General features: G+C 40.6%; 3 protein-coding genes across 11 annotated transcripts in view; 1 reads left to right on the forward strand and 2 right to left on the reverse strand.

Moving 5' to 3' along the window:
- Positions 1-4,422, reverse strand: part of CENPO (centromere protein O) — a 19,455-nt gene extending 15,033 nt beyond the window's left edge. Inside the window, exons 1-2 of the mRNA XM_008570614.1 lie at positions 4,414-4,422; positions 3,986-4,105 (exon numbers count right to left, since the gene is read on the reverse strand). Coding sequence (XP_008568836.1) covers positions 3,986-4,031 — 46 coding nt within the window. The 5' untranslated portion in view covers positions 4,032-4,105; positions 4,414-4,422. The remainder of the gene's footprint in view (positions 1-3,985; positions 4,106-4,413) is intronic.
- Positions 4,423-4,439: 17 nt separating this feature from the next.
- On the forward strand, positions 4,440-7,818 carry PTRHD1 (peptidyl-tRNA hydrolase domain containing 1). 2 transcript variants are annotated; one of them, XM_008570612.1, is made up of 2 exons: positions 4,440-4,788; positions 7,484-7,818. In XM_008570612.1, the coding sequence occupies exons 1-2, from the start codon at positions 4,537-4,539 to the stop codon at positions 7,652-7,654; spliced, it is 423 nt and encodes a 140-aa protein (XP_008568834.1). In that variant the 5' UTR covers positions 4,440-4,536; the 3' UTR covers positions 7,655-7,818. The 2 variants fall into 2 exon arrangements, 1 of the variants encoding a protein (XP_008568834.1); XR_550340.1 differs by lacking the exon at positions 4,440-4,788 and adding an exon at positions 4,866-5,258 and having other exon boundaries at positions 7,484-7,571.
- Positions 7,819-21,126: 13,308 nt separating this feature from the next.
- The window catches only part of NCOA1 (nuclear receptor coactivator 1), a 189,602-nt gene continuing 183,782 nt past the window's right edge, over positions 21,127-26,946 (reverse strand). For 3 of the 8 annotated variants that reach the window (XM_008570619.1, XM_008570618.1, XM_008570616.1), the window contains 2 exons: positions 26,396-26,485; positions 21,127-22,459 (listed from right to left, as the gene is read on the reverse strand). In XM_008570619.1, the coding sequence (XP_008568841.1) occupies positions 22,289-22,459; positions 26,396-26,485 (261 nt within the window). In that variant the 3' untranslated portion in view covers positions 21,127-22,288. Of the gene's footprint in view, positions 22,460-22,544; positions 22,602-26,395; positions 26,486-26,946 lie in introns of all 8 variants that reach the window. The other 5 variants (XM_008570623.1, XM_008570621.1, XM_008570620.1 and 2 more) reach the window with 3 other exon arrangements.

Below are 26,946 nucleotides of genomic sequence, written 5' to 3' on the forward strand. Positions count from 1 at the left end.
GGGATCCGAACCCTCGGACGGGAGCGCCGCCGCGCTTCCCAAGCGGCGCACTATCCAGTGCGCCACCGGGCCGGCCCTTAATTTTCTTTTCTTGCCTTGGAATAGAATCCAAAAACATCTTATTCTCCTATCCAATTAAGACTAGAAATCTGGACTCTTTTATGACGGGTTTATATCCCGGGGTGGGGGTGGGGGGGCGAAACTAGTGTGAAATCAAGTAGAAATACAAACACGCTATATGCAGAATCGCCTTATTTTTTCTTATTATTACTCATTGACTTCTATCCCCTCCTGCTTTCTTAGGAAGCCTAGATTATCAGTTATCCTCTTCTCCAATTTCACCCATTTCCTCTCACCTGAATCCTTCCACACATACTCAAGTCACAACCACCCACACAACCTTACAGATGCATTCTTGTCCACATATTGCCATCAGCTATCATCCCCCTTTTCCCCACTTTCCAGGCAAACTACTTAAAAGAGTTGCCTATACTCACTTTCTCCATTTCCTTACCTCTTACTCACACTTCAACTCACTCTAAACTAACTCTGCCCCCATCATTCTACAAAACTACTCTAAGATCAACAGTGAAGTCCATGTTGCTGAACCCCAGGGACATTTTTCAAGCTCTCAGCAACATAGGATTCTTCTGATCACTACCTTCCTGAAATACTCTCTTCCCTTAAATATTATATCAGCCTCCTGGTTTTCCTTGTTCAACAAATGTTTATTAAGCATCTACTCTGTGCTAAGCATGATTTCAGGCACTGGAAATATAGTGATAAACAAGAGACAAAAGACCTTGCTTTTGTAAAGCTTACATTTTACCTCTTATACCCTTCTTTCTGCTTTGCAGGCTCATCCTCTTCTGCTTGACCATTGCAAATATACACCTCATAAATATTTATCTCTATCTTATACTTCTCTCCAGAGCTTAGACCGGAATATCAATGTGCTTTTTCAGTGTACCTACTTGGAAGTCTTAGAGGAACCTGATACTGAACATGTCCAAGACTGAATTCATCATCTTTCCCTTCCAAACTTCTCAGTTAACTGGGACTACCATCCATCTAATCATGTAAGCCAAATACTTAGTATCTTCTTTATACCTTCTTTCTGCCCTCCCAACCCCTTGCCAAATCCTATTGAACATACATTCTTAGTATCCGTAAAATATGTCCATTTCTCCCCATTTGCACTGCCACTATTATAGTTCAAGCCACCATCATCTCTGGCCTATTACAAGTTTCTGAACTGATCTCTACACTGGAGGTATATTTCAAAATCTAAATTTGATCATGTTATCCAGCTGGCTAAAGCCTTTCAATGACTTTGCACTGCCTGCAAGGCCTGCTGGCCTCTGCCTTTCTCTCCTATCCTCATCAACATCACTCTACTCCTTCTCTGTACACTTCCAGCGTGCCTTTCAGGCTCTCAGACCTGCCCGGTGACTTTACACATGTGATTCCCGCTACATGGAATGCTCTTCCCCACCTCCTTTATTCACCTTCACCCACATTTATTCTAGTTCATTAGTACTCAGTGCATTTCCTCAGGAAACCTTTTTAGCAACTCCAGAACAAGGTCAGTGCCTTCTCATAAGATCTCAAAGACTCATGTACTTTTCCCTCAGAAAAAATATTACAGCTTTATTTGTATATTAACTAGTGTGATTATTTGATTAATGTTTATCTAAAGTTCCAAAACCAGGTACCTTGTATGTTTTTGTCCACCCATGTATCCCAAATACCTAGCACAATGCATGACATATGGTAAGTGCTCTGCAAAAATTTAGTGAATGATGGACAACCAGGCATGATGCTCTTGGAGATTAACTTCACTTTGCATATGTCTACAGAAAAGTCCATGCTAGTGCAATAAACACATTTACCCAATTTTTGTGGAAAAAAAGAACATTTTAATTAAATAATAAATGAGTCCTAATAGCTAGCATGTGATTAAGTGCTTTATTAACAAATCCCTATTTATCCAACAAATATGTACTGAGAATGTACTATGAGTCACAGACTGTGCTAGAAGCTATTCATACTGTGGTGGCAAAACATAGTCTCTGTCCTCATAAGCTTATAAAAATTATTTAATGTCCAACTAGGAGGTGACTTGAAAAGTGCACACACATGGACTAAATTAAGGTGTTATAGGAGATGCCTGGTCAAATTTCACTTTGTGGACCTAAAACTTGGTACTCACCATACATGTAATTTTTTTTCCCTTTCAAAGGAAAATGATGAAAATAACAACTTGAGACTATTAATTACTGTTCTAAGTGAATCATTCCAAGAAAAGATAAATTCTACATTACTCCAACAAATAGGTATTAATGCTCCCAAAGTTTCTGAGATAAACAGACCGAGTGCATCTCATCTCAGCCAGTCACTTCTGTCCCAAAAAGATTACAAAAAAAGGTAAAAAGCCCTCCCCACTTGAAGAAATCCCTGGCTGTAACTAAAAGTCTGTGTCCTCCCCTCTCAAACAAGTGGGGAATTCAGAATTGCTCACTTTTGAAACAATTCACATCATAAGCAGAAAGCTGAAACCGCACAAGCAGAGGGCTAAAGCCAGTATGAGTAACAGCTAAATGTTTTGGGTAGAGAATAAAGGGGCTGTGGAATAACCCTTTGATTGGTCTAAGTCTTTGATAATCCTAAACTTCCACCTCATTGCTTACTTTATTAGGCCTAGACTAAAGAATGGGTTACTCCTGATTGTAGCATGTCTAATACATAAAGTCTCCAAACATATTTACAGTGTTGAAGTAACAACAAATCTTAACCTGTACACTGTTGATTTATTTGAAGTCTCAGCTTAACTTATCTGAATATACCTAATTCTCAGTTATCCATGGTGATCATGACCCAGAGGAAAACAGGGCACCAAATTCACTGACTCTCTCAGAAATTGTTTTTTAAACTGTAGAATTATTTTTTAATTTGGGTTTTATATAAGTTTTTTCTAAGTGCTAATGCATAACCCTTCAGACTTAAACATTAGGCTTCAATAAGTACTTCAAAGCTCTAAAAAGTATTAGTAGCATAAACTATAAAGGCACACTATAAAAAGAACTGTCCACAAACATTCCTGGTATTAAACAGAAAAGCAACCTCATTCCTGGACAGAAATTCACAGGCAAATCTGTTTCCAAAGAACTGACTAAGGACCAATATAGTAAAGGTCATAGTTTCATAATGCTAATTAACTCTAATAATAAAGCATTTATTAAACATTTTCTACATATTAAGACACGCATTAGATGCTTTACTTGCAAAGCATGTAAAAAATTAAAGCATTTATTGAATATTTCCTATGTACTAGATGTGCTAAATGCTTTACTTGAAAAGAATGGAAAAAATTAAATACTTATCTCCACAACCACTACAACAAAGCTACTATTCACATCCATTTTCCAGATGAAGAAATTGAGGCAGAGAATGGTAAAAAAAACTTGCTCAAGGCCACAATATTTATAATGTCAAAGCTACTATTCACATCCATTTTCCAGATGAAGAAATTGAGGCAGAGAATGGTAAAAAAAAAAACTTGCTCAAGGCCACAATATTTATAATGTCCGTGCCAGGACTCAAACCTAGGTCCAAGCAACACCAAAGTCACTGCCTGGCACTAGCCCTCTCTCAGGGTTAATGCATAAATGGCCCCCCAAAAATCCTGGGAAGAGAGCAAAGAAACCTCACTAGCTAGAACTGTAGCTCTGAATATAAAAACGGAGCATAATATGAATGTAATCTGTAAGTTTCAAAAGGGGGACAGGAGCCTAGAAAAGAATAATTTTTCCTTATCGAATGATCTGGGCTGCCTGTCCCCTTGAGTCTTCAATGTTAGTTCCTTTCACCATTCTGCTCCCAAACAGGCCAGGTCACACATCAGTCACAGGAGGAAAGGGCTCTTTCACCCTGTGGGTCATCTCTGGGCAGCCTAGTAAGGGTAAGAAGGCGATCCTTTGAATACCTCCTTTGGACTCGCCGTCTTGATGTAAAGTATTCGCCGGCTCCATCTCCTCCTCGGATGCCCAAGAGCCTTCCTATGAAGATGTCCAGGCAAGTGATAGTAGGGACCTAGATGTCCTTGCTGGTAAAAGAAAAACGGCAACAAAGTCACATCTACTTTCATTCACACGAACGCAGACACGCCCCCGTCGGCTCCCGGATAACCCAAGTGTCACCGCTAGGACTCCCCTTCCCCGACCAGCCAGCCCGTTCCGGGTCCGAGCCAGCTGTGTCCACGCCCACCCCCTGCCCCCGGAGCGCTCCGAGGGCACGGCTCCTCTGAGCCATTGGGTGTCCCTATACACTGAAGAAACTTTAAGAGGCCGTTCAGCCCTCCACCTCTCCACCCTGGTCACAGTCCCTTCCGTCATCTTCCCTACTCTTGCTCACCCAGGCCAAGATTGAGAATTCCCGCCTGCTCGCCTTCAAAACCAATCCACTAGGTCCCAGAGTGCTTCGCGCTGCCGCCGTACAAAAACATGGCGGACCTCAAGGCCCCTCCCTGATCCCAGCATGCACCGGGGAGTAGGCCCAGCCGTTCGGGTGGTCAGGAAGATGGCGGCCTCTGGGGCGGAGCCGCAGATCCTGGTACAATACTTGGTGTTACGAAAAGATCTAGCGCAGGCACCGTTCTCCTGGCCGGCGGGCGCATTGGTAGCACAGGCTTGTCACGCAGCCACCGCTGCCTTGCACGTTCACCGCGACCACCCCCACACCACAGCGTACCTCCAGGAGCTGGGGCGCATGCGCAAAGTGGTCCTCGAGGTGAGGCGCCAGGGTGGAGAGGGAGGGACGCTGAGGCGTCCAGACCGGAAGTGGGTGTGGCCTGGGGGACCGAAGGGCCTAACTCCGTGAAGTGCGTGCGGCGTGAGTTAAGAGGAATCATTGTCTATTAGGTTTTGGAAAGGGTTCTGCGGCTTGAGGTGTTGTCCCGGGAGGGCCGGGTCAGGGCCGGACTGTGTGAAGAATGGAAGTCGGGTCTGTTATTAAGGGTTCTCGGCACACTTTCGGGCTCTCCGGGAACTGGGGTCTCCCCTTCCCTTAGTAGGTGCCTGTGTGGAAAGAGGCGGTTGGAGTGTGACCTGGCCGTTCCTCCTGTGCACTGTCAGACCTTTTAAAGCCGTGCCCAGAAATGCCGCTGCCCCGCAAAACCAACCTCGAGAGGATAAGGACACAGGGTTTCTTATTGCCGTGGGGGCAGCGCAGAGTGAAGCCAAACTGAAGCTTTTACCTGGGTATGACGCCAAATTATTATTTTAAAATAAATGTTAAAGATCCTATTGTAAATTGAACCTAGCATCAGAAAACCAGACACCAGCGTTATAAATAGGTATGCCTTTTAAAATCGTGGTAAGGTTCTTTTTGCAGATGGCCAAACATCTTGCCCTTACCCTTTGAATCTGTCGACTCTGCTGCTAGAAATGTATCCTAGGGAAATAATCAGATGCACCCAAGAGCTCAAGAATATTTATAGGAGCACTTTGTTTTGTTAACAAATGTGGAAATTATTAAATTTCCAATACTAGGGGTTGGCTAAATTAATCTATGCCTTTATAATGGGTTATGATGAAGCTAATATGTCATGTTTTTGAAGTATATTTAGTGGCAGGGAAGAGTGCTCATGATATGATGTTATATATACAGAATCGTCCAAATTTTGAAAGGAAAAACTAAGGAAATACATCTAAATATTAAGTAGTGGATGGTGGGATTTTGGTTATTTCCTATTGCTTCTTTATGTTTAAAGTTTTCTACATTAAGCACATTTTTTATAATGAGAAGAGAATTGCTTTAAAATAAATAAACTAGAACTCAGGTAGAGGGATGGGGTAATCCCTTCATGCATTACTGGCAAAGACTGATTATCTTTCAAGAGAAAAATTGCTGTTGGATAGTGAAACATCAAGCAGTAACCAGAAGGAAAGTGTCTTGAGAATTTATGAGTAGGCAGAAAAGCAGCAGATTAGCTTTTCACTTAGATTCTTTTTCTAGCGAGAGGGCCTCAAGAAATCATCAGGTTCAGACTCCCTGTTTCTCAGGTGAAACATCTGAAGCCCACCAGATTGAGTAACTCCATTGAGTTTAAAAAGACATCTGATGAGTCATAGTTATTAGCCATGACTCAAGAAAGGGACTTATGAGTCATTACTAATTAAACTGAGGTGCTTCTGTAGCCATAAAGGCCAATAAAATATAAGATAGTGTTAAGATTTACTCCATTTATTGAGTGCTTACTATGTGCCAGGCATAGGTCTGAGCCTAATTTCATTGAATCTTCACTACTACTAAGAAACATTATCATCCCTGTTTTACAAAGGGGAAAAAGATACCCAGCTAGGTCCCATAACTTATCCAAGATCACACAGTCAGAAAGGGTTTAGAATCCAGCAGTCTGACTCCAGAGACTCACTCTAACTGTGCTACCCTGCTGCCTAGTGCTATGAAGGGAGAGGAAATTGAGTCCTCAGGCAGGGGTCTGCCTGAAGTACTCAACAGATCAAGAGTGGCAATCTGGGCATTCTCTAAGTTGATAAGACAAGCCTCTGGTTGTCTTAATGGCTTCTGCCTTCATAGGCAAGAAGTATACATTATGCAAAATAACACTAGTTACAGGTTGACCATCCCTTATCCAAAATGCTTGGGACCAGAAGGGTTTCGTGTTTTGGATTTTTTTTTTTTATTTTGGAGTATTTGCATATACATAAGTTGGGCATCCCTTATCCAAAAATTCAAAATCCTAAATGCTACAGTGAGCATTTCCTTTGAGCATTTCCTTTGAGCATCACCTTTGAATGTCATGTTGGCACTCAAAAAGGTTCAGATTTTGGAGCTTTTGGGATTAGGGATGCTCAAAAATTATCTTTACTTTCAAAGTGATAGTTTTAATACTTCCTGTAATGGGATTCAGCCTGTGTGAATGAGTGGTAAGGATGACCCAGAAACAATTTCGGAAGGTTGTCAGAGAATAGTTTGCCATCCCTTGAGTAATCAAGTGGGAGCTATCCCAGCAGAAGGAAAACTCTTCTAGGTTTGAGTGAGGTAGGGTGGGAGGGGAGGAGGAGGGGGGTGGAGGTAGATGTGATTGTAGAAATCCTTCTGGTAGTCAGCTCTTAAAGTCAGAGCTGGCCGAAGGATTAGGGATAGCTGTTATGGGCACTTGCCATTTGAAAACTAAAAAATGTATAGAGCATAATTACTGAGAGTGCATACAACATCTCAAGAGGAAAGAGAAAAATCTCCATTTTATAAACAGGACTATTAAATCTCTCCCCTTCCCCCACCCCCAGGCTGAGAGTGAATGGCAAACTGAGGAATTAAACTGTTGCTTTACAGCTACTTCTTTGCTAAAGCTTTTCCTCCACTTTCAGTTAAGAGGAACTCAGCTACCTTCCCCCCATTTCTTTTTGGCCTTTTGACATTTCCTAAATGGGCTGTTAAACCTGTGTTCTGCTCCTTGTAGGCCCCAGATGAGACCACCCTAAAGGACCTGGCTGAGACCCTTCAACAAAAGAATATTGATCACGTGCTATGGCTTGAGCAGCCAGAGAATATCGCCACTTGCATTGCGCTCCGGCCATACCCTAAAGAAGAAGTGAATCTGTATTTGAAGAAGTTCCGATTGTTCAAATGACTGCTGCTTTGATGTATTCAATATCAGCTGAATCCAGAAACAGCATGCCATCCATCCCTAAGCATCATGTACTCCTTTCAGTGTCAACTTGCTCTTCCCTTTCAGTTATGACGGTTTCTTGAGGGTCAAACATATGGTCCTATTAAAGTTGTCAGTAGTAAGTATTTATTATTAATAAGTTCAAGTGGGCAAATTGGGCGAGCAGCAATTTTGTCTATGGGTCATTGCTCAAATAGATTTAGTTAGATTCTGGTATAGGGGTCAAAGGAAACTCCCTTTCTTTCTTAGTAGTAACAATGGAGTTCTAATAACCAGGTTTAAAACTTTGCCTTTGAATTCCCTTTTTCTCATTTACATCAAGTTATCATATTTCACTGAATCTAAGACAATATCAACTTTAAGATGCAGTAATATCCTAAGTATTAAGAAGAAACGATGCCAATTAAGACATGCAATTGACTAAGATGTATTTCAATATTAAAATTTAAAATATGTGTGTAAATATATATGTACCTACATACATATATATTTATTTGATTTGATGAAATTTGTCAAGTACTACAGCTATTTTCTTGTTACCTTCAGTGCTACCACCCTGCATCAGGCTCTCATTTTGCTCATGAGAGCATCCCACTGGTGTACCCTGGTTCCAGTCCAGGAGCACTCCCAGTGTACCCTGGTTCCAGTCCAGGAGATGCTCTACCACCAGGTTGATATAGATAGGATCACTGAACATCCTGTTCATTATAGGCTACTACTTGCCCATGGAATACTGCTAGAACTCCTTTAGGGCCTCCCCATTTATATTTGCTACCTATCTTTTTAGTTGAATCTTCTGTTCCCTTATCCAAACCTGATGTTTCAACAAAGTTGCTCTGGTTGCTGTCCTCCATTCTCTGGCCTTGAAGTTCAATGTTAGTATTCTTCCCCTCCTTTTCCTGTCTCTGGATTTTACTTAAACTATTTCCAGCTCAAGTGCTATCACTGTCACAAAGTCTTACCCAGCCAAAGATGGTAGTTCCTTTCTCTGAACATTTCTAACACTCTTAACACCGTTAAAAACTTTTTTTGGGGGTCGCCCGGGGGGCGCCCTGGTTAGAGTGGGGCGCTTGGGAGTNCAGCTCAAGTGCTACCACTGTCACAAAGTCTTACCCAGCCAAAGATGGTAGTTCCTTTCTCTGAACATTTCTAACACTCTGTACAACGTTTAAAACATTTCTATAGGGTCAGCCCGGTGGCGCACTCGGTAGAGTGCGGCGCTTGGGAGTACAGCGGCGTTCCCGCTGAGGGTTCGGATCCCATATAGAGACCGGTCCACTCACTGGTTGAGCACGAGGGTTGCGATCCCGTTGCCGGTCCCGGTATGGGCACGACACCGAGGGTTATGATCCCGTTACCGGTCATGAAAAAAGACAAAAAGGGAAAAAGAAAAGAAAAAACATTTCTATAGACATTTGGACACATCTATAGAAATTACTTGGAAATCTGTGAAGCAAAATTTATAAGGCCTAATTTGTTCAACACATATCTATCCGTTGCACTGTGGGAGGCTGTATTAACAGCTGAGGATATAAAGATGAATAAAATAATTTTTGCACTCAGGTACCTAAGAATCTAGTGGAAAGATAAATAATTAATACAGAGAGAAGTGCACAAGGTAATATGGGTATACTTCCCCCCACACACCCCTTACATACCATTTTACTAAGATATCAGATATTAAGATTTTCCTTTATAAGAGATGGTCACCTGAGTCTGGGAGGTGTATGAGGTCTCCCAGGGAGAACTGGTAGAGTGCCGAGGGCAGAGCCAGCCCCAGGAAGCCAAGTGAATAAAGAATTTCAAGGAGAAGAGAGCAATCAAGTGCAACACAGAATTTCAGCAAATAAGAACTGAAAACATTCAGCAGTTAGGAATGTATTGGTGAACTAGGTGAAAGTTTAAATAGCATAATGAAGGCAGAAATCAGATTGTAGTCTATTAAGATAAGGATGGGAGGGGAGATAAGAAATGGAAACTGTTCTTTCAAGAAGCTTGAAAGGGAGAAGAAAGGATGATTGAATGCGGGTAGAAAGGTGAGTGCTGGGTCCATACGGGGAATTTTCTTACCTGCATAAGCAAGTTGATGGATGAGAAGGCGGGTAAGGAGAGGAGAGATTAAAGTTACTAAATACAACTGATGAAGCCCAGAGAAAATGGAAGAAGGAAGGTGGGGTCAAGGGCATAGGAAAGGACTGGGCTTGAATTGAGAGAGAGGGGAATCTTCTTTTTTGAGATAGGAGGAAAGGCAGTGGGGAGAGATATAGATGGACATAAATTTATGGATTGCAGAAGGAAGAAAGCTGAAGCTGACGTTACCTGTTGATTTTTTTCCTTTGAAGTACGAGGCATATAATCTTTCTTAACACTGACTAAACTTATTGAACACTGTATTAGGCATAACACTGTGGTTAGAGGCCCAGACTTTGGTGTCAAACTGCCCGAGTCCAGATCTGGCTCTCATACTTTCAAGCTCTCTGAACTTAGGAAAGTCATTCGACTTCCCTGAAGCCCCAGTTCCCTTCTCTGTAAAGTAGGGATTTATGGTAGTACCTTGTGGATTAAATGTGTTAGTATGTACAAATCCCTTATAACAGTACCTGGGAACTAGAACCGAAGTGTAGGAGGATACATAAGACACAACCTTCAAGGAGCTGCCCTCAAAGACCTCTCAGTCAAGTAAGCCAGTTGTCTAATTCCCTTTGCTAGGGAATAATGCCATCCAAGAATCATCAACTACTCTCTGATATTTCCATTCAAACCAATAGGAAGATATTTCCAAATGATACTGCATCTTTATTTTTGGCAGCTGGCCAGTACAGGAATCGAACGCTGGACCTTGGTGTTATCTGCACCACATTCTAACCAACTGAGCTGACCAGCCAGTTCTGATGCTGCATCTTTTTAAAGAAAGTTTTTAAGACAGTGATAAAGCCAAAGAGAAATGAGTGTCTACACAGCTGGGAGGTAACAGCTCAAGCAAATCCCTAAAGCAGAGATATGAGCACAAACACCATAAACTTCTACCCTTGTGGAGAAAGGACAGATACGTGTCTACACAGCTGGGAGGTAACAGCTCAAGCAAATCCTTAAAGCAGAGATATGAGCACAAACACCATAAACTTCTACCCTTGTGGAGAAAGGACAGATACTCATGTGCTGACCCTGAGTGACAGTAAGGCATTGGCAGGGAAGCAGATTTTCTTATTAGTATCAGCTAGACAATTGTCATTTGAACTAGACCAGTGGTTCTCAAAGTGTGGTCTGGTCCCTACATCAGCATCACTTCAGTACTCATTAGAAATGCAAATTCTCAGGTGCCACTGAACCAAAAATTCTGGTGCTACCTAGAAGCAGCCTGGCCCCTGGAGGCAGCCAACCTAAAAGGTGGACAATAAATGTGTGTATAATGTACTTACAGGAAGGAGTCAAGATGAAGAGCACAAATCTGGCACCAAGTACACCATCTCTGGCCGTGCATACTAAGGTTACAAAAAGTGATGTTTTCTTCAACAGATCCAAGATTGTGCTGCAAGCCCTAGAATACAGCAGCCAGTCTTGTCTTGGACTTTACAGATTCTGAAAGGCCTTGACTTGCCCAAGATCAAAGTCAGTGGCAGGACTGGGATGGAAAATCAGGTCTTTTGCCAGTTCAGTTTTCTTAATTTCTCATAGCTGGTTACTAATTTGGTTTTCCAGCCATCTAGATACTAGTTGGAGGGTAGTTTGAAAAGAGGTCATGGGCCGGCCCGGTGGCGCACTGCTGTGGTGTGCCACTTGGGAAGCGCGGTGGCGCTCCTGCCGAGGGTTCGGATCCCACATACAGACCGGTTCCCGCTCACTGGCTGAGCGAGGCGCGGGAGCAACACCGAGGGCTGCGATCCCGTTGCCGGTCCTGGTCCGGTACGGGGGCGACACTGAGGGTTGCGATCCGTTGCCGGACATGGAAAAAGACAAAAAAAAAAAGAAAAGAGGTCATGAGTAGTTCAAGCACTGGAAAGCTGTATCTTCCATTTTAGATTGGTTCACTGACATGTTGCATTATAAATCAGTCTCCCGTGACTGATTTGTGTGACTCAATTCCCTAAAGCCCAATTATCACTGGATGAACTGAGAAAATTAAGTTTCTGAACTTATAAAGCTGAGGGTAAAAGCCTAGGTCACTGCTTCTCATGGTGCAGGCGGAATACAGAGGGCTCCCCCAAAGAGGCATGTTAGACATCACCTGTTTTATTGTTTAATCAACACACAACTCCCCCACACATTCTGAGATGCTGTCTCAGGGATGTGCTCTCCTTCCTGCCTCCTGGTTAAGAATCTTGGCAACAATGAGTCATTGCTACTGATTGGAAGGTGTTAGTGTGGAAAAATGATTGAGGACCACTGCTTATGATTGCCCCACAAGTTTTAGCTGTTCTCTGAGGTCAAACTTAGCACAGCACCAGCTTCTCCTTCTCTCATATCCAGATATGGTAGGTTTTGAATGCTTGCCTAAGGCTGGATGTTAGCTGTGGGGATTTTGCAAGGGCCAAATAAGTGGCACCCAACTTCTGTACCTAGGATCTTGAGAAATAAGACAAAAAGCAGAGAAAATATCACTTTTATTATCAATTGGTTAGAAGATATAGCTTTATGTGATAGCCTAAATGGGCTCCCTAATTCCATTATAAGTGAAAATGTGAGTAACAGAGCAGATACTCTCACCGAAGTTGATGCTTTCTACTAGTCATATGGAGAAGTATAAGGAGAACAAATTCCTCACATTCAGTCTATCAAACTTGGATAGAATGGTTCCACCCAACCTGGAAACATTGACCTATGGTAATCATCCACCCACCTGTTGTGGAGCAACAGACTAGGAGCATTAGGTTAATTAAGCTCACTGCAGAGGAAGAAAACATCAAGAGTGCAGATGAAGCATTCTACCTCCTCCCTGACACTGGAAGTAAGGGATTTTGAAGTGCTCCTGATACAAGAGGAAGACTGAGCTAGCAACAGGTACATAATGTACTTTGCTGGGAATGAGGAGGAAAGTTGGACTATCAGTAAGGAGGTTGTTTGAAACAATCAAGGCACAAGACTGTGATGATGTGGCTGCAGGAATGGAAACCGACCCATAAGAAATACGGTGTCATTTCTTCATGATACACATGGGAAGAGCAAGGCAGGTGACAATCCCAGAAGATTTGATATTAAGGCTCAACTCTTGCTATTTTATGGCTATGCAATTTTGTCTGTTTCCTTACCTGTGAATAATTCCTAACAAGATTATTATGAGGATCAATTTAAACAATACCCTGTAAAAGCACTGTATAACTGTCCCCACAATTTAATGTCTTGCAATGCAGTTCTCATACTTATTTCTTTTTCTCATCTTTCTGCATTGGTTAGGACCTCTAGTACAATAATAGCAGTGTTAACAGGTATCCTTGACTTGCTATTGACTTTAGTGGAAATGTTAGGCCGATACTGTTAGGTATGTTATTTGTTGATTTTTGACAAATACTCTGTATCAGATTCAGAAGTCTCTGTTCTGCTACTGGTTTGCTAAATTTTTAAGAAGTTCATAAATGGGTATTCATTTAAATCAAATATCTTTTCTGCATTTACTGAAATGATTATATGGTTTTCCTCTGTTGTTACTGTGGTGAATTACACTGCTAGACTTCAAATATTGAATCATCTTTGCTCCTGGAATAAACCCTACATAGCATGGTTATTTAACATGCGAGAGATGGCATAGTCATGTTTCAGTCTCATGACTTTGAAGACTGACTTATACATGGATGACTTCCAAATTTTATCTTCAGCCACCACAACTCCCTTAAGTTTCAGGCCCACATATATCCAACTGCTGATTTGAGATCACTTGGATGTCTGATAGGAATCTCAAACTTATGACAGAAAATGAACTAAACTTGCTTCTCTTCCACATTTCTGTTAATGGCAATTCCATTCTTCCAGATGCTTAGGCCAAAAACCTAGGAGTCATTCTTGAGTCTTCTCTCACACCCCACAAGTGATATGTCAGCAAATATTGTTCTCTACCTTCAAAATATATCCAGAATCTGACTACTGTTCATGATTGTCCAGTGCTACCATACTGGTCCAAGTCATCATCTCTTCCTGGACTACTGCAATAGCCTCCTAAAAGGACTCCTTGCTTCTGCATTTGCCTTCTCAACAACTGTTCTCAACACCAAAGCCAGAGCAATCCTTTCAACACCCAGCTAAGAGCATGTCATCCCCCTGCTTGGAATCCTCCAATGGCTCTCCATCTCAGAGTTAAAGCCAAAGTTTTTATATTGGCCTACAAGGCCCTCCGTCTTAGCCCTCAGTGACTCTTTGACTTCATCTCCTTCTATTCTCCCCATTCACTCTGCTCCAGCCTCGAGAACTTTGCACCTCTGCTTAGAAAGCCCTTTCTCCATATTGCCAAGGCTTATTATCTCACCTCCTTTAGGCTGTCACTCAAATGTCACCTTCTCTGAAGGCCTGTTCTGACTTTTCCTGTTTTAATCTGTGACCTTCCCTCCACCCCCAGTATCCTTCCTCCCTTATTTAATTTTTTTCTCCAGCACTTGCTGTCTGACACATCATATATTTTTTGTCACTCAAATGTCACCTTCTCTGAAGGCCTGTTCTGACTTTTCCTGTTTTAATCTGTGACCTTCCCTCCACCCCCAGCATCCTTCCTCCCTTATTTAATTTTTTTCTCCAGCACTTGCTGTCTGACACATCATATATTTTGCTTAAATATTTGTCAACCAACCTTCATTAGAAAGCATGCTCCATGAGCACAGGGATTTTTTTCTTCATTGATGTACCCCTGGTGCCTGAAATAGTACCTGGCAAATAGTGGATATTTAGTTTGATATCTGTTGGCCGAAAATATATATTCTGTTATTACTATTATTTTTTAAATATTTATTATTTAAAATAGCTATTGTGCAACTTTAAAAAGACAAATCCTTAACTCTAAAGATTCCCAAGAAGACTAACCACAACTTACTTTTGAGCTGAAAATTGATAAAGTAATTGAAGTAATTTATTTGGGGAAAAAATCACATATCAAAGACTGATTAAAAAACCTTGAATTGGTTCATTACACTATTCTACTTTCATATATACTTGAAAATTTCCTTAATAAAAAGCTTTCAAGGGAAGGTAGGATGAAAATTTAAAGCCTGGGCTGGTAGTTAGCTCATTTGGTTAGAGCATGGTGCTTACAACACCAAAGTCAAGGGTTTGGATCCCTTGAGTGGCCAGCCTCCAAAAAAATAAATAAATAAAGCCTAAGCTTAGAGTTAAATGAATCTTAAAATAGAGTATGTTCCATAGGGAGCCTGTTCCTAGATGGTTTGGTTTGAACTTTAAAGTCTAGCTTTCTAAGTAATTATCATTTAAAATATAATTGCTAACATCAGAAGAATGTTAAAATGGAAAGCTAATTTTAAAAATTAATGTTTAACAAAAGTTTGCAAGTTAAAAAGGAAAAGGAACAGAAAGTATGCAGCCTAAAATTTAGTACAGGCAGGTATATAATAAATTACTTTAGATGTGAAAACAATGCAGAACTGAGCAGGGCTGGACTGCTGCTTTGGCTATAAGGAAAGAAGTCCCAGGTAGGACATTTGTTCCTGTTAGAGGAAGGTTTCCCTGGTCATCGACCTGTCTCATCTGTCTACTTTCCAGAGGTACTAATGGAAATTTCACAAAGGGCATTCTTAATCTTGTCTAATTTCAATATGGATCACTTCCCAGCAGCATTATATTGCAGGTAAAGGAGATAGTAGGACATGCTAGATACTCGTTTGGGAAAGGAAGACTAGAAGTGATTGTCTCTCCTGATCTGCCTTTTCTATTTTCTCAATTAAGACTGTGGTCAACCCAATCAGCTGATTTTTAGTGAGGATATAATTTCTGAGAAGTGTAAAGTGTATAACAAACATATATCATCTATAAATATAAAGCTTGAGAGTTGGTGAACTATTAAAGATAACTGCTAATGTTCTGTAAATTCTCCAAATAAGTGGAGTCTCCTATACTGAGACTTTGAAAAACTTGTAGTGAAAAGGGCCTGCATTCACTCACATTTCGTGATAGAGGGAACAATCAAGATAGAACCATGACCCCGTCTTGAACTCGAGGACACATTTGTAACCTTCCATTAGCTCAACAATTCAGACTCTAGGGAGACAACTCAGTGCCTGGGCTGTCCATCAGTAACTTTTCCTCACTTAAAATATTGCCTCTGAGTCTATTTCTTCAATCAGCATTTAAGAGCCTATTATGCAGAAGGCTATGATGGGGAAGGGGGGCTGGTCACCTCTTCTTGAGGCTTTCAATATAGTGGAGATGAGAGAACGATGTACATAAAACCAATGGAGGCCCAAACTACAGCAAGGCAGTGCAAAAGAAGGGCTAATCTAAATGTGGGGACCAGGGAGGGCTTCTTGCAAAGGGCAGCTAAACTGAAGCCTTTAAGGATGAGTAGGAAGGAGAGAGCATGACCAGCTGAGGGAAGAGACAGTATGGCAATGAAAGTGAGAACATAGTAAATTCAAGAATAAAGACCAGATCTGTGGCAGAACCATTTTGTTTAAAGAGGGTGTAGAGGTGATGAAGCTCAAAAGTTAGGTTGATTTCAGATCAGCTCTAGGCAAGAAGTAGTCACTAACAGATTCTGAAAGCTGTGTTTAGAAAGATTTCTCTGATGACTGTGTGAAGGATGAATGTAAAAGGCATGAAAGTGGATATTGTAATCATCCAAATAAAGACAATTAAGTCCTAAATTTGGTCAGTGATTAATAGGGCTAGAAAGGAAAAGATTGCTATGAGGCACTACAAAGGATAACTTTTTGCAATTTGGTGAAATGAGAGGAAGTTGTTGAAAATGACCACTAACAGAATGATAATACAATGAATTCAGGTCACAAGAACAAATAAGGGACACAAGAATGTATTTGTGGGGAAGTTATTTGGTTTGGGACTGAAGTTTGAGGTACTGGGGGTGGGGTTCATGTGGTAATGTTCACCAGTTGGAAATCCAGGACTGTATCTTGGCAGAAATCTTGGCTAGAAGAGTGGACTTAAGGTGCATATACCTGTAAGTGCTACTGAGATTAAAAGGAAAAGATGAAATTGTTCAGGGAGAATATAGGAGCCTGTTTGAGAAATATACCCTCACACAAATTAAAAACACTTAAATTCAAAATTGGTGCCCAGTTTTATTTTCAAAGTGGAAACCCCTACATGTGTCTAAGAAACATGAGTTCCAGAGAATTATTTTTAACTCATCAGGATTCCCACAGTCTTTATATGTCATTGTCTAAATGTGCTTTTATCCCTAATAGTTGTACTGTGCAACGGAAATAATGGCAGGTTTCATTCCAAACCCCAAAGACTGACTCTTGGTTCTAGCACTTCCTAGCACGTGACCATAAATCTGAGCTTCAATTTCACCATCTGCAAAGTGCCTACTTGAATTGCCTTATATAATTTTGCAGATCAAAATGTATGGGAAAGTGCTGTTTACAAATGTAAGAAATTGTTAGCACAACAGTGGGTATTAGCCTACTACATTACCTGGCAATTTCTTAACTGCTGTGGAATCTCCATTGTTAGGGAAGAAGCAACTGCAGGCAAGTATCTCTGTACCTCTGTATCTCTGCCTATCAGTGTCTATATTGCAACAGCTCATCAAAAGTGTAATAAATACCAAAACCGTGGCCTACCTAGGGTTTTTGTTTTATTCTGTACCTTGGGACCCCTGGACTAGGGGACTGGAATGGACTAGGCACTGGAATATGTGATGGAATAGAAATTATTCCTTTTAGTATTTTAATTCTTTTCGCAAGCCAATGTCTCAGGTCTGCTATGAGTAGATGTGGGCATTGCTTGCTTCTGCTGGTTATACAAATTACCTCAGTTCTGAGACAAGCACAAATGATTAGACCAGAGCCAAACTCCACAGCACAGGAGATTGTCTGTCTTCAGAAGGATCAAGAGCTAGAGAAAACTGAGTGCTTCCAATATCTGATCCAAGAAATCTAATATCTTATAATTCCTCTGCCTCACAAAAAGGATCCTCTGCCAGAGGAATTCTTACACCTGACCCACAAGGAACTCACATTTTCCAAAATTCTTTTAAGCTCAGGGGCTAACACTGTGGCTCACAGAGCCCCTTCATCATTCCCTGTTTAGATATGCAGGGAGGGAATGCCTCTCCCAAACTGTCGTGGGATACCCTACTGACCATGTGCCCAAGATCACTCCCATTTACTTGAGGCATCCAAAGGACAGGCTCTGACTGCCTCCACAGAAGGGGCTGCATTCTCTATTCTCAACTTTTAAGTTCTTACCCTCTTTTTGAGGCCTGTTTTTTAAAGTTATTTCATGTAAGAAAGCATTGGTTAAGGTCACACAATGAGAATAAAATATGCAGACTCCAAATCAGTCCTAAGTCATAGACCAGAAGAGTGAATCCAGAATTTGCAATTAGGAGACTTGGTTTCAAATCCCAACTCCACTGACAAATAGTAGTGTTTGTGTCATAACCTTATAGAGCTTGCTTTCTCTTTACAACTCCCTCAAAGAACTGCAGAGGATTAAATGAGATCATGTACCTAAAAGCACTTCCGGAATTATTATAATACAAGTTTATCTGGTGTTTTTAACATTGTCATCAGCTACAGAGTATTGTGTAGAAGATGTAAAAGCATGTATGTGTTGGGATAGGGCTAGTTATGGAAGAGATATTAGATATAAGCTGGTACAATTTCCAAATGAGGATCCCAAAGACTAGTGTATGTTCCTCCTGGAGCCAAAGGCTGACTTACTTTCCAGCCCATCAGCTGACATAATTCTAATAACATGCTTATAAGAGCTCAAGAACACTGGTTAGCATTTTAAAAACCGGCTCTCTGTGGCTCCTTGTCTCCAGGCCTAGCCATGTCTGGTTCCCCAGAAATCTCACTCTGCTCTCCACTGAGCTGCTTCCTCATCACCTTGCAAACCTCACTTCAAAAGCCATTTCTTCCTCAAGGAAATTTGCCTTGACCCTCCAGGCAAGGCCTCATTCACAAAGCAAATCAGAACACTCCTTTGTACCGGATAGTCCAATTGTGGAGAGGACAATCTAGGTCCCCTCATGTGAATATAAGCTCCAGGAGGGCAGGGTCCATGTCTGTCTGGATCCTTAAGCATCCCTAGTACCTTGGAAAAAGACAAAAAAATGTGCTGAATGAATAAAGGACAGAGCTTTGTGTTTCTTCAATCTTGTTAAGAGTTCTGGTTCCAATGAAAATAAAATATATTAAAATATACAAAGAAAACTAATTTAGTGCTGGCAGAAAGGGTTCTGCATGGAGGAATGCTTCCTTTGGCAGTTTTCTCCAATAAAAAGGATTTATGGGGTTAATTAAATCATCAAGATCTTGAGAGGTACAGGAATGGTCAAGGATCAAGCTTGCTGAATTATTCACTTTATTCAAGTAGAGCTGCTCTTCTGGGAACAGCAGTTAATGTCAACAAGGAAATAAGCACAACTGGCTTTGTAAGCAGACAACTACTACGGGAAAAAAGATTTCACTCCCCCATAAGTTCAGACAACAGCTACCAAATCTGTGCATATTCATGTGCAGAAATGTGTGTGGGAAATACACCCTCCCCTGCCCTCTGGAATCACATTTGCTTATCCCCCTTACCCTGGCCCTATTTTAGCTAGGTGTTGGTAGATTTAGGCTGCCTTGAAACACGCACAAACAGGAAATGGTCTAATTTTTATAAAATACATTGTCACATTGAAGGAGCCTCCTCCATTAAGATTCAACATCTGTATCAGTAAATGTTATTAAAAAAACAATAATTGAGAGAGATATGATATCTTGTGGCTATGAAGTGCTGCCTGGACTAGATCTCCTGGGTCAATAAACTGTTTAATCAGCAGATAAATGGCCAAAGTTAGAATTTCCTCAAGGCACACTATCACAACTTCAATTTAACCTTTTCAGATTTCACTGGGCTGGCTCATATTAGGGTGACTTTGAGAATCTCTGGCTTGAGGGATCCTTTCTTTTATTATCCTTTAATTATCATTAGTCATTTTGGGCTTTGGCAATTCCCGAAGAATGTAGGTTTCATTTCTTCCCTGTAAATGAAGAGACAACCCATGAGGTTGTTAAACAAATTCTATTCAGTAGCTGGAAAAGTGAATTTCCTGTGGAATAACAGGAATTACATAGAAGCAAGCAATTTTATTTTCCTCAAATGTAGCAATAATATTAATCTGTACATACATAAAACAAACAGTGCAATTATAAAACCTTGAAGGTGACATGCATACTTTAAGGTGCAGTTAGGATGGGGGAGCATGTTAGCATCTCCAATTTTCCTTACCACTTTTTTTTTCTAGTTCCTTATGCAAAAGCACTGAGTCAGGAAACTTCATCTGGAATGCTGAAGTTAAAGGTGAACTTCCTGAAGTCTGCACATCTAAACATCACAAACAAAATGGAAATGACTTCCTAGAGCAGTTTGGTAGGGACTAGAGTAATATGGCTGGGCTTTCAAGCTGGAAATGAATGAAATCACGGCGTACAGCAGAGATTGTCTGTCTTCAGAAGGATCAAGAGCTAGAGAAAACTGAGTGCTTCCAATATCTGATCCAAGAAATCTAATATATGCAAGTTCTGAAAAACTAAAAGAGATAATGTTTGTAACTGAGTGTCCTATTTCTGTTTCATAGTTGTACCCACATGAGCCCTTCCACCAATCTTTTTATTCAGTATAGTTTCTGAATAGATGCTGTTCAATGGAGTTATGTGCAAGTTCTGAAAAACTAAAAGAGATAATGTTTGTAACTGAGTGTCCTATTTCTGTTTCATAGTTGTACCCACATGGGCCCTTCCACCAATCTTTTTATTCAGTATAGTTTCTGAATAGATGCTGTTCAATGGAGTTATTTGTAACTAGGGGTGGTGAGATGCAGAAAGAAGGACCTGGGAAAACAGCTTCTTCCTTGAAGTCAGAGTCCATGCTCCTCTTCAACTTAGTTTTTATGGCCTTTTCTCTGCCGTGGAAGCAGAGGCAGCTGGTGCAGAATGTCAGACGCTGTCATCCTTCACAGGCCCAGGGATGCAGATACAGGTGAGTGATGGGGGTCTACCTTTGCTTCTTCCACAATACCTTTCTCATGCTTTCCTGGCCTTGCAGAGGAGCTTCTAGAACTAGAAAGTCAGTTCACTGGGTCCTTGACTCAGAGGCCAGGATGAGATGGGATGTGGCAGAGTGACAAGACACAAAGGGAAAATATGGTACCAATTAGCTTCAGAGCAGGATAGAGAAATTTGTATTTGCACTGATGAAAATTCAAATTCCCAAAGTCAATCTAAAAATGAAGATTTTCCTTGAATACTAATTTTCTCTGTATAAGTAGCTGTGCACTTCTGGTTAGATGATCCTAGGGTTACTCTAGGGCAGTATGCTCTAGCTCAGCTGGAACAGCCCTTTCTGGCAGTGGCATTTTGATTTGAACCCCAAAGTAAATTCATACATGGTGTCACAGTTATTAAAATAATGAAATATTACTAGCCAAATGTAACTGCAATTCAATCAATGTTATATTTCACACACAAATTTAGAAAAATCAAAAGTATAAGAAAAACATAAAATTAAACAGAAGGAAATCAATTTCTACAAGAAATCAAATACATTTACAGTGAGATTTAAAGGGAAATATTAACTACTTGGATCATAAATTTAATTTTATTTTAAATAACTTTAGCTACCTCAGCTGTTAAAACAATAAAAGCAGATAGAACAGGCTGCCTTTTTCCAGATTTAATCAGAAAATTGTATCTACAATAATTGACAGAACTTACTTCTTGTCGTTCACCCATCTCATCAAAAATTATTGCATTTTCCCCCAAACTGTATTTTTTGGATTCCTCTATGAATATACTACTTTCATCCTCTTTCCTGGAGGCATCTTGGTTTAAATCCATCTTTAAAAAAAGGAGAAGGGGTACACATGTGGAGGCAAAATATTCTCTTGAAGCCAACAGATATAGAGTTGCTAGAAGAAGCTGATTGTACACACAAGCTGCCTGGGGTAGGGACAGGGGAGGGCTGCTGATTTCAAGAAACATGACAGCCTTGGGTGGACGGGCACAGGCAAAGCCCCACAGGCCCTTCTTTCTGGGCAGGGTCGGGACTGAGCTGGTAGAGGTGGAGCTTCATCTTCCCCGTGGAACTTGTCATTTTGGTTCTCCTCTAAAAGCCTTCATCCAGATAAGAAGCCAATGACTGATTACAAAAATAAGAATAATTAAATTTGGCTCAAGAAATGGATTGTCCAACTGTTCTGCCTTGTTATTTTTTCAATATCCAAGGCCTTTACAAAGAAACAAAAACATCTCTCAATCTCTCAACAAAAGTGAACTCCTTTTTTTTTCTTTTTTTTTTTTTTGCTCCAAATGCTACGACCTGAAGAATGGCTGCAGATTGAGATATCAAAAATCTCAGAAAAATATATAATATATTTGTATATCTCTGTATGTCTTTTATTTAAATTTCACATTCCTTTAAAAGTGGTTATTCAGTCAGTAGCTGCTGAAGGAGGCTCTTCTGCTGGGCCTGGGGGGTCTGTGGTCCTGACGTGGGTTTTTGAGTTCCCAGTGGACCAGGCTGGTTCAGGTAAGGGTCCCCGCCTACCAGATTCACTGTACACTGGACGTCAGCAAACACCTGAACCTGTTGCACCTGCTGGAACACAAATAAAAGATGTGTTTAGACAGAAGGGTCTGCCCCCCCGGCTTATGAGTGGGTACTACTTGAAGTGGAAACTCACTAGAGCATTCCTCTAGTCTGTAGTCACCACAGAGAAGAACTCTTCTGTCTTCTTGTCCTACAAAAAGAAAATCGCTGCACTCATTTTGCTCAGGGTTCTGGAAAGTTCACACGTTAAAAATAAAATCAAAATTGGAATGGTCACGCCTCCTACAGGGTTGCCATCAATACTGAAAGTGAGTGTCATTGCTAATATTGCCAAGAATGGGAAAAGCCTAATTTCAGAGTCTGGGTATCCAGTGGTGGGTTTTAAAAAACACATGCTATTTGGAAAACTGGTTTAAAAGCATTCTATGGATGACTTTAGAAGGATAAAAAATCTTTATGATGTCAGTGGTAAATAAAAGGTTTTAACCCAGTATTAGCAAAATAAAACCACCACAACTCAAAAACAGGACATCAGCATTACTAAGGTTAACATCTAAAAGATTTGCGTAGTATCTAAATATATTACTACATAGCTCCTTTATATATTGGCTTTAGAATTACAGCAAAATATCAGAACAATTTTATATTTGACTTTTTTTCTTGATAGACAATCCATTTAAACACGAGATAAAAATAACAGAAAATCTACTAAGAACAGTGTGAATTTTCCCTTTAATTACTTTCAGTAAGAATACATGTATCCCTTAAAAATGTCTAAAGTGGCATAGTTCTAGCATTTTCTATTGATAAAACAAAACCAGAAGTTAGTCTTTACCAACCACTTACTAAAAAGTCGTTTGTAGAACTGACTAAGGCCAATACCACACTTCTGAATGTTCCAGACCTGTGAATGGAGATGACTTTTAAGGCATCTAAGTGCATCTAACTAATTGTTGCAAACTTTTGGCAAACTTGTGTCTCATATTTAATAGGTTCATAAATTATTTTAAACTGGTGCTGAATGTTCCAGACCTGTGAATGGAGATGACTTTTAAGGCATCTAAGTGCATCTAACTAATTGTCGCAAACTTTTGGCAAACTTGTGTCTCATATTTAATAGGTTCATAAATTATTTTAAACTGGTGATGTATTTCTTTGGTTATTTACCACTAATCCATGCCAATTACTCTCAGCTCTTCTGAAAACTTTTCTAGGCTAATTGAGTAAAAGTGGTTTTCTATCGCCCTTCATTGGCCGAATGTCCAATACCCCAACCATCAAATTTCCACATCAGTCTAGTCCCTGGTCTCTTATCCTATTAATCCATTTATATTTCCACTCTATTCCCTCTCACATAAGGCAGACAGACCCCGAGTTGAGCTTTTTCAGTTTAAATCTCTAGATTAGCACTGTTTCTCTATTCATCCTCCTCTTTCCCCAGTTTCCCAAATTTTGCTTCTTGACCCTATAGGCTCCCCTTGTTATCTTCTTTTTTGGGCTCTTTATCACATATCTAACCACACTAACTCTGTCTGAGTCTATTCTGCAGATGCCTCTGTGTACTCTTCCCACCTTTGTGCTTTATAACTTCCCATCCCTTCTCTTTTCCTTCTGGAGCTTCCCCCAGGCCCTTCTCTCTCCCTTGGTCTTCAAGGCCCCTGCCATCCACCTTCCTGCTTCTCTATTCTCTGTGTTCTCTTCCTCTTCTCTCCTCTATCTTGCCTCCTCCACATCTCAGCTCTCCTCTCCTTGTCTTTTTCTTGTCCTTTTCTGCACATCTGTTTCTATATTCCTATCTCACTCCCCAGATTCTGTTTGGCAAACACAGAAATGGAGCAAATTTCATGATGTAATGGCGGGATACAAAAAAAAGAAGAGTCTTCCACTGAAACTTCATGGGAGCACAAATAATAGTGCTTTTTAGGCACTAATTAAATATATATATATATATGTATGTATGTATGCAAAACATAAGGTGTTTTTGTCCCTATATGCCCTAAAAACATTCTTGATGAAGCCATAGTACAACAAACTAGGGAGAAAATCCTGCATCTTAAAAAAAAAAAAAAAATATATATATATATATATATATATTTACCCTTTTTGAAATTAAACAAAATTGAAAAGATTAAGCCAAACTCTAAAACACATTTCAGCCATTTTGAACTGTTACTTAAAAGGGGGTGCCTTAGACCAGACTCAAAGGACTTCTTATATTGCCATACCTCTCCAGATAGGCAAAGCAAGACACAAAAGAGCTTCAGATCTGCCAAGTGAAAGGAATGGTGTGAGAGCTGAGTCCCAACCTCTGAAGTTTTCCTAGCATAGTTTTTACTACAATTCAAATACTGTCCCAGGGCTCTGGTAGTTTAAGACTTGGTTGTTTTGCTTTAACTAATTTGTCAAGCTGCCCAATATATTTCTCTGTGGGTGTGAGACTTTCAAAAACTTCTAGCGAATGAAGGCTGTCTTCACTCCCCCATCACCAAATGCCCAATCTTTACCTCACAGGACTTAGCTCCTACTTCCTAATGCTCAGGCTATCGACACAGCCTCCTCACTGATCTTTCTCCTCCTGAGCTAGCTGCCCAATGTACTTTCCTTCACCTCCTCCGCCCCAAAATGAAGCCTAAACGAGAACTTTTATCATTGTTCCCCAGCAGGTATGACTCTTTATCTGTAGGACTGAATCCAAATCTCTTAAGTTTAGCATTCAAGGCCCCTGGAAATTTGCCCCAATCTACTTTACCAATTTTAATTCCTGGGAATTCTTATCATGAACCCTTTACCTTCAGTGGACTTGGTTTCCCAGGACTAAGCTAGGATATTACTATTTCCCTGCCTCTGTGTCCTCTACCTTCAAATCCACCCCGTGCACTCGCCTCCAACAACTATTATACCTTTCTCCTTCACTTTGCCTTGATAACTGTCCTTCAAGGCCCAGTTCAGTCCAATTTCTTGTGTATACACTCTCCTGACCATTTCAGCAATTTCTTCTTTCTTTGAATGTTTATGGCTCCTGTTACTTGTAACATGAATCTTGATAGTTTGCCACCTTTGGCTATGTGACAATTGATGTGCATAAGTCTATATGCTTTATCTTTCAACAGGCCCTAGGTGGTATGGCAGAAACAGCATGGACTTAGGTATTAAAAAGACCTGGGTTTGACCCTCAGCTCTTCTTCTTTCTAGCTTTGTGAATGGCACATGTAGTTAAACCTCCGTGGGTTCAGTTCCTTTATCTGTGAAGAAAAGGACTACTACTTCTTTCATAGGGTTATAGTGAGGCTTAAATGAGATAAAGCATACAGTGCATAGCACAGTGCCTGGCAGATCGTAGGCATTTCACAAATGACACTTCACATTCTCACTTCTCCCCACAGTTCACCTAAGGCAAGGCACACATCTTACTTGTCTTTCTATCTTCATCTGTAGCATATTGCCTGTGTTAAAAAGAATGTTTGTTAAGAGACCAAAGACTAAAGTAAAGTTACCAAAGTGAACTAAAGCCTCCAAAATTTCTAAATATAGGTTATATAAGAAAGTGGCCATCCTTGATGTTTGTGTTGTTTTGGAGGCGGAGTACACAGAAGGCACTATGTTTTGTTTGAACTGAGATCTTCTAAGGTGTTCTGATTATAGATGAGTTTTAGTAGCACTGTGTTTACCTGCAAAATAACAATGAGCAGCCACCATTTATGATCCCTTTATCCTATCTAAGCATGGAATTATACCTTCTGAAAGCTTATCTCATTTAACCCTCTCAACAATCCTATAAGCAGGTATCCTATTAGTTCTGTGGTTACACAGTAGCTCAGGAAAGTTGTGAAACATGCCCACGATGACACAGCTAAGAAGAGTAGAGCCAGGACTCACACCCAGGTCTGATGCCCAAGGTCAAGCTCTTAACCATGATGCTATACAATGTCCTCTGTGTACCTAGAGTACATCTGACAGCTCTGGGCTTAGAATTTTCTTACTGACCTGGGTTCCATCTGCTTCTGTTTTGAGAAGGTCAGTGGATGAGAGCTGGTTGCAGTAGAGGCCTGTGTGTCTCAGTGCTGGATCATTTATCTATTAAAAAAATATAAGACCAAATTACAAGCTAGTTGTTAAGTTGAAGACCAAATTCTTCAGTGAAAAACAATCTCAATGAAAAACAATCTCAATGAAAAACAATCTCATTGACAGAAAAGTAATAAGAAGACAGCAAAAATAAAGAGCTTAGCAATTTGCTGTGTTATCAGAAGTCAGGACAGTAGTTCCCCTTGTGGGGGTGAAGAAGGTGCAAGGGAACATGATGAGAACCTCTGGAGTGCCTGGTGACTTCCTGTTTCTTGATCTGAGTTGTAGTTATTTGGGTGTGTTCAGTTTGTAAAAATTCATTGAGCATACTTTTCTGTATATTCTTATATATGATACTTCAATAAAAAGTTAATTCAGGGCCGGCCCGGTGGCGCACTGCTACAGTGCGCTGCTTGGGAGCGCGGTGGCGCTCCCGCCGAGGGTTCGGATCCCACATACAGACCGGTTCC

This window comes from Galeopterus variegatus, unplaced genomic scaffold (genome assembly GCF_000696425.1).
Source record: "Galeopterus variegatus unplaced genomic scaffold, G_variegatus-3.0.2 Scaffold620, whole genome shotgun sequence".
Lineage (NCBI taxonomy): Eukaryota > Metazoa > Chordata > Mammalia > Dermoptera > Cynocephalidae > Galeopterus > Galeopterus variegatus.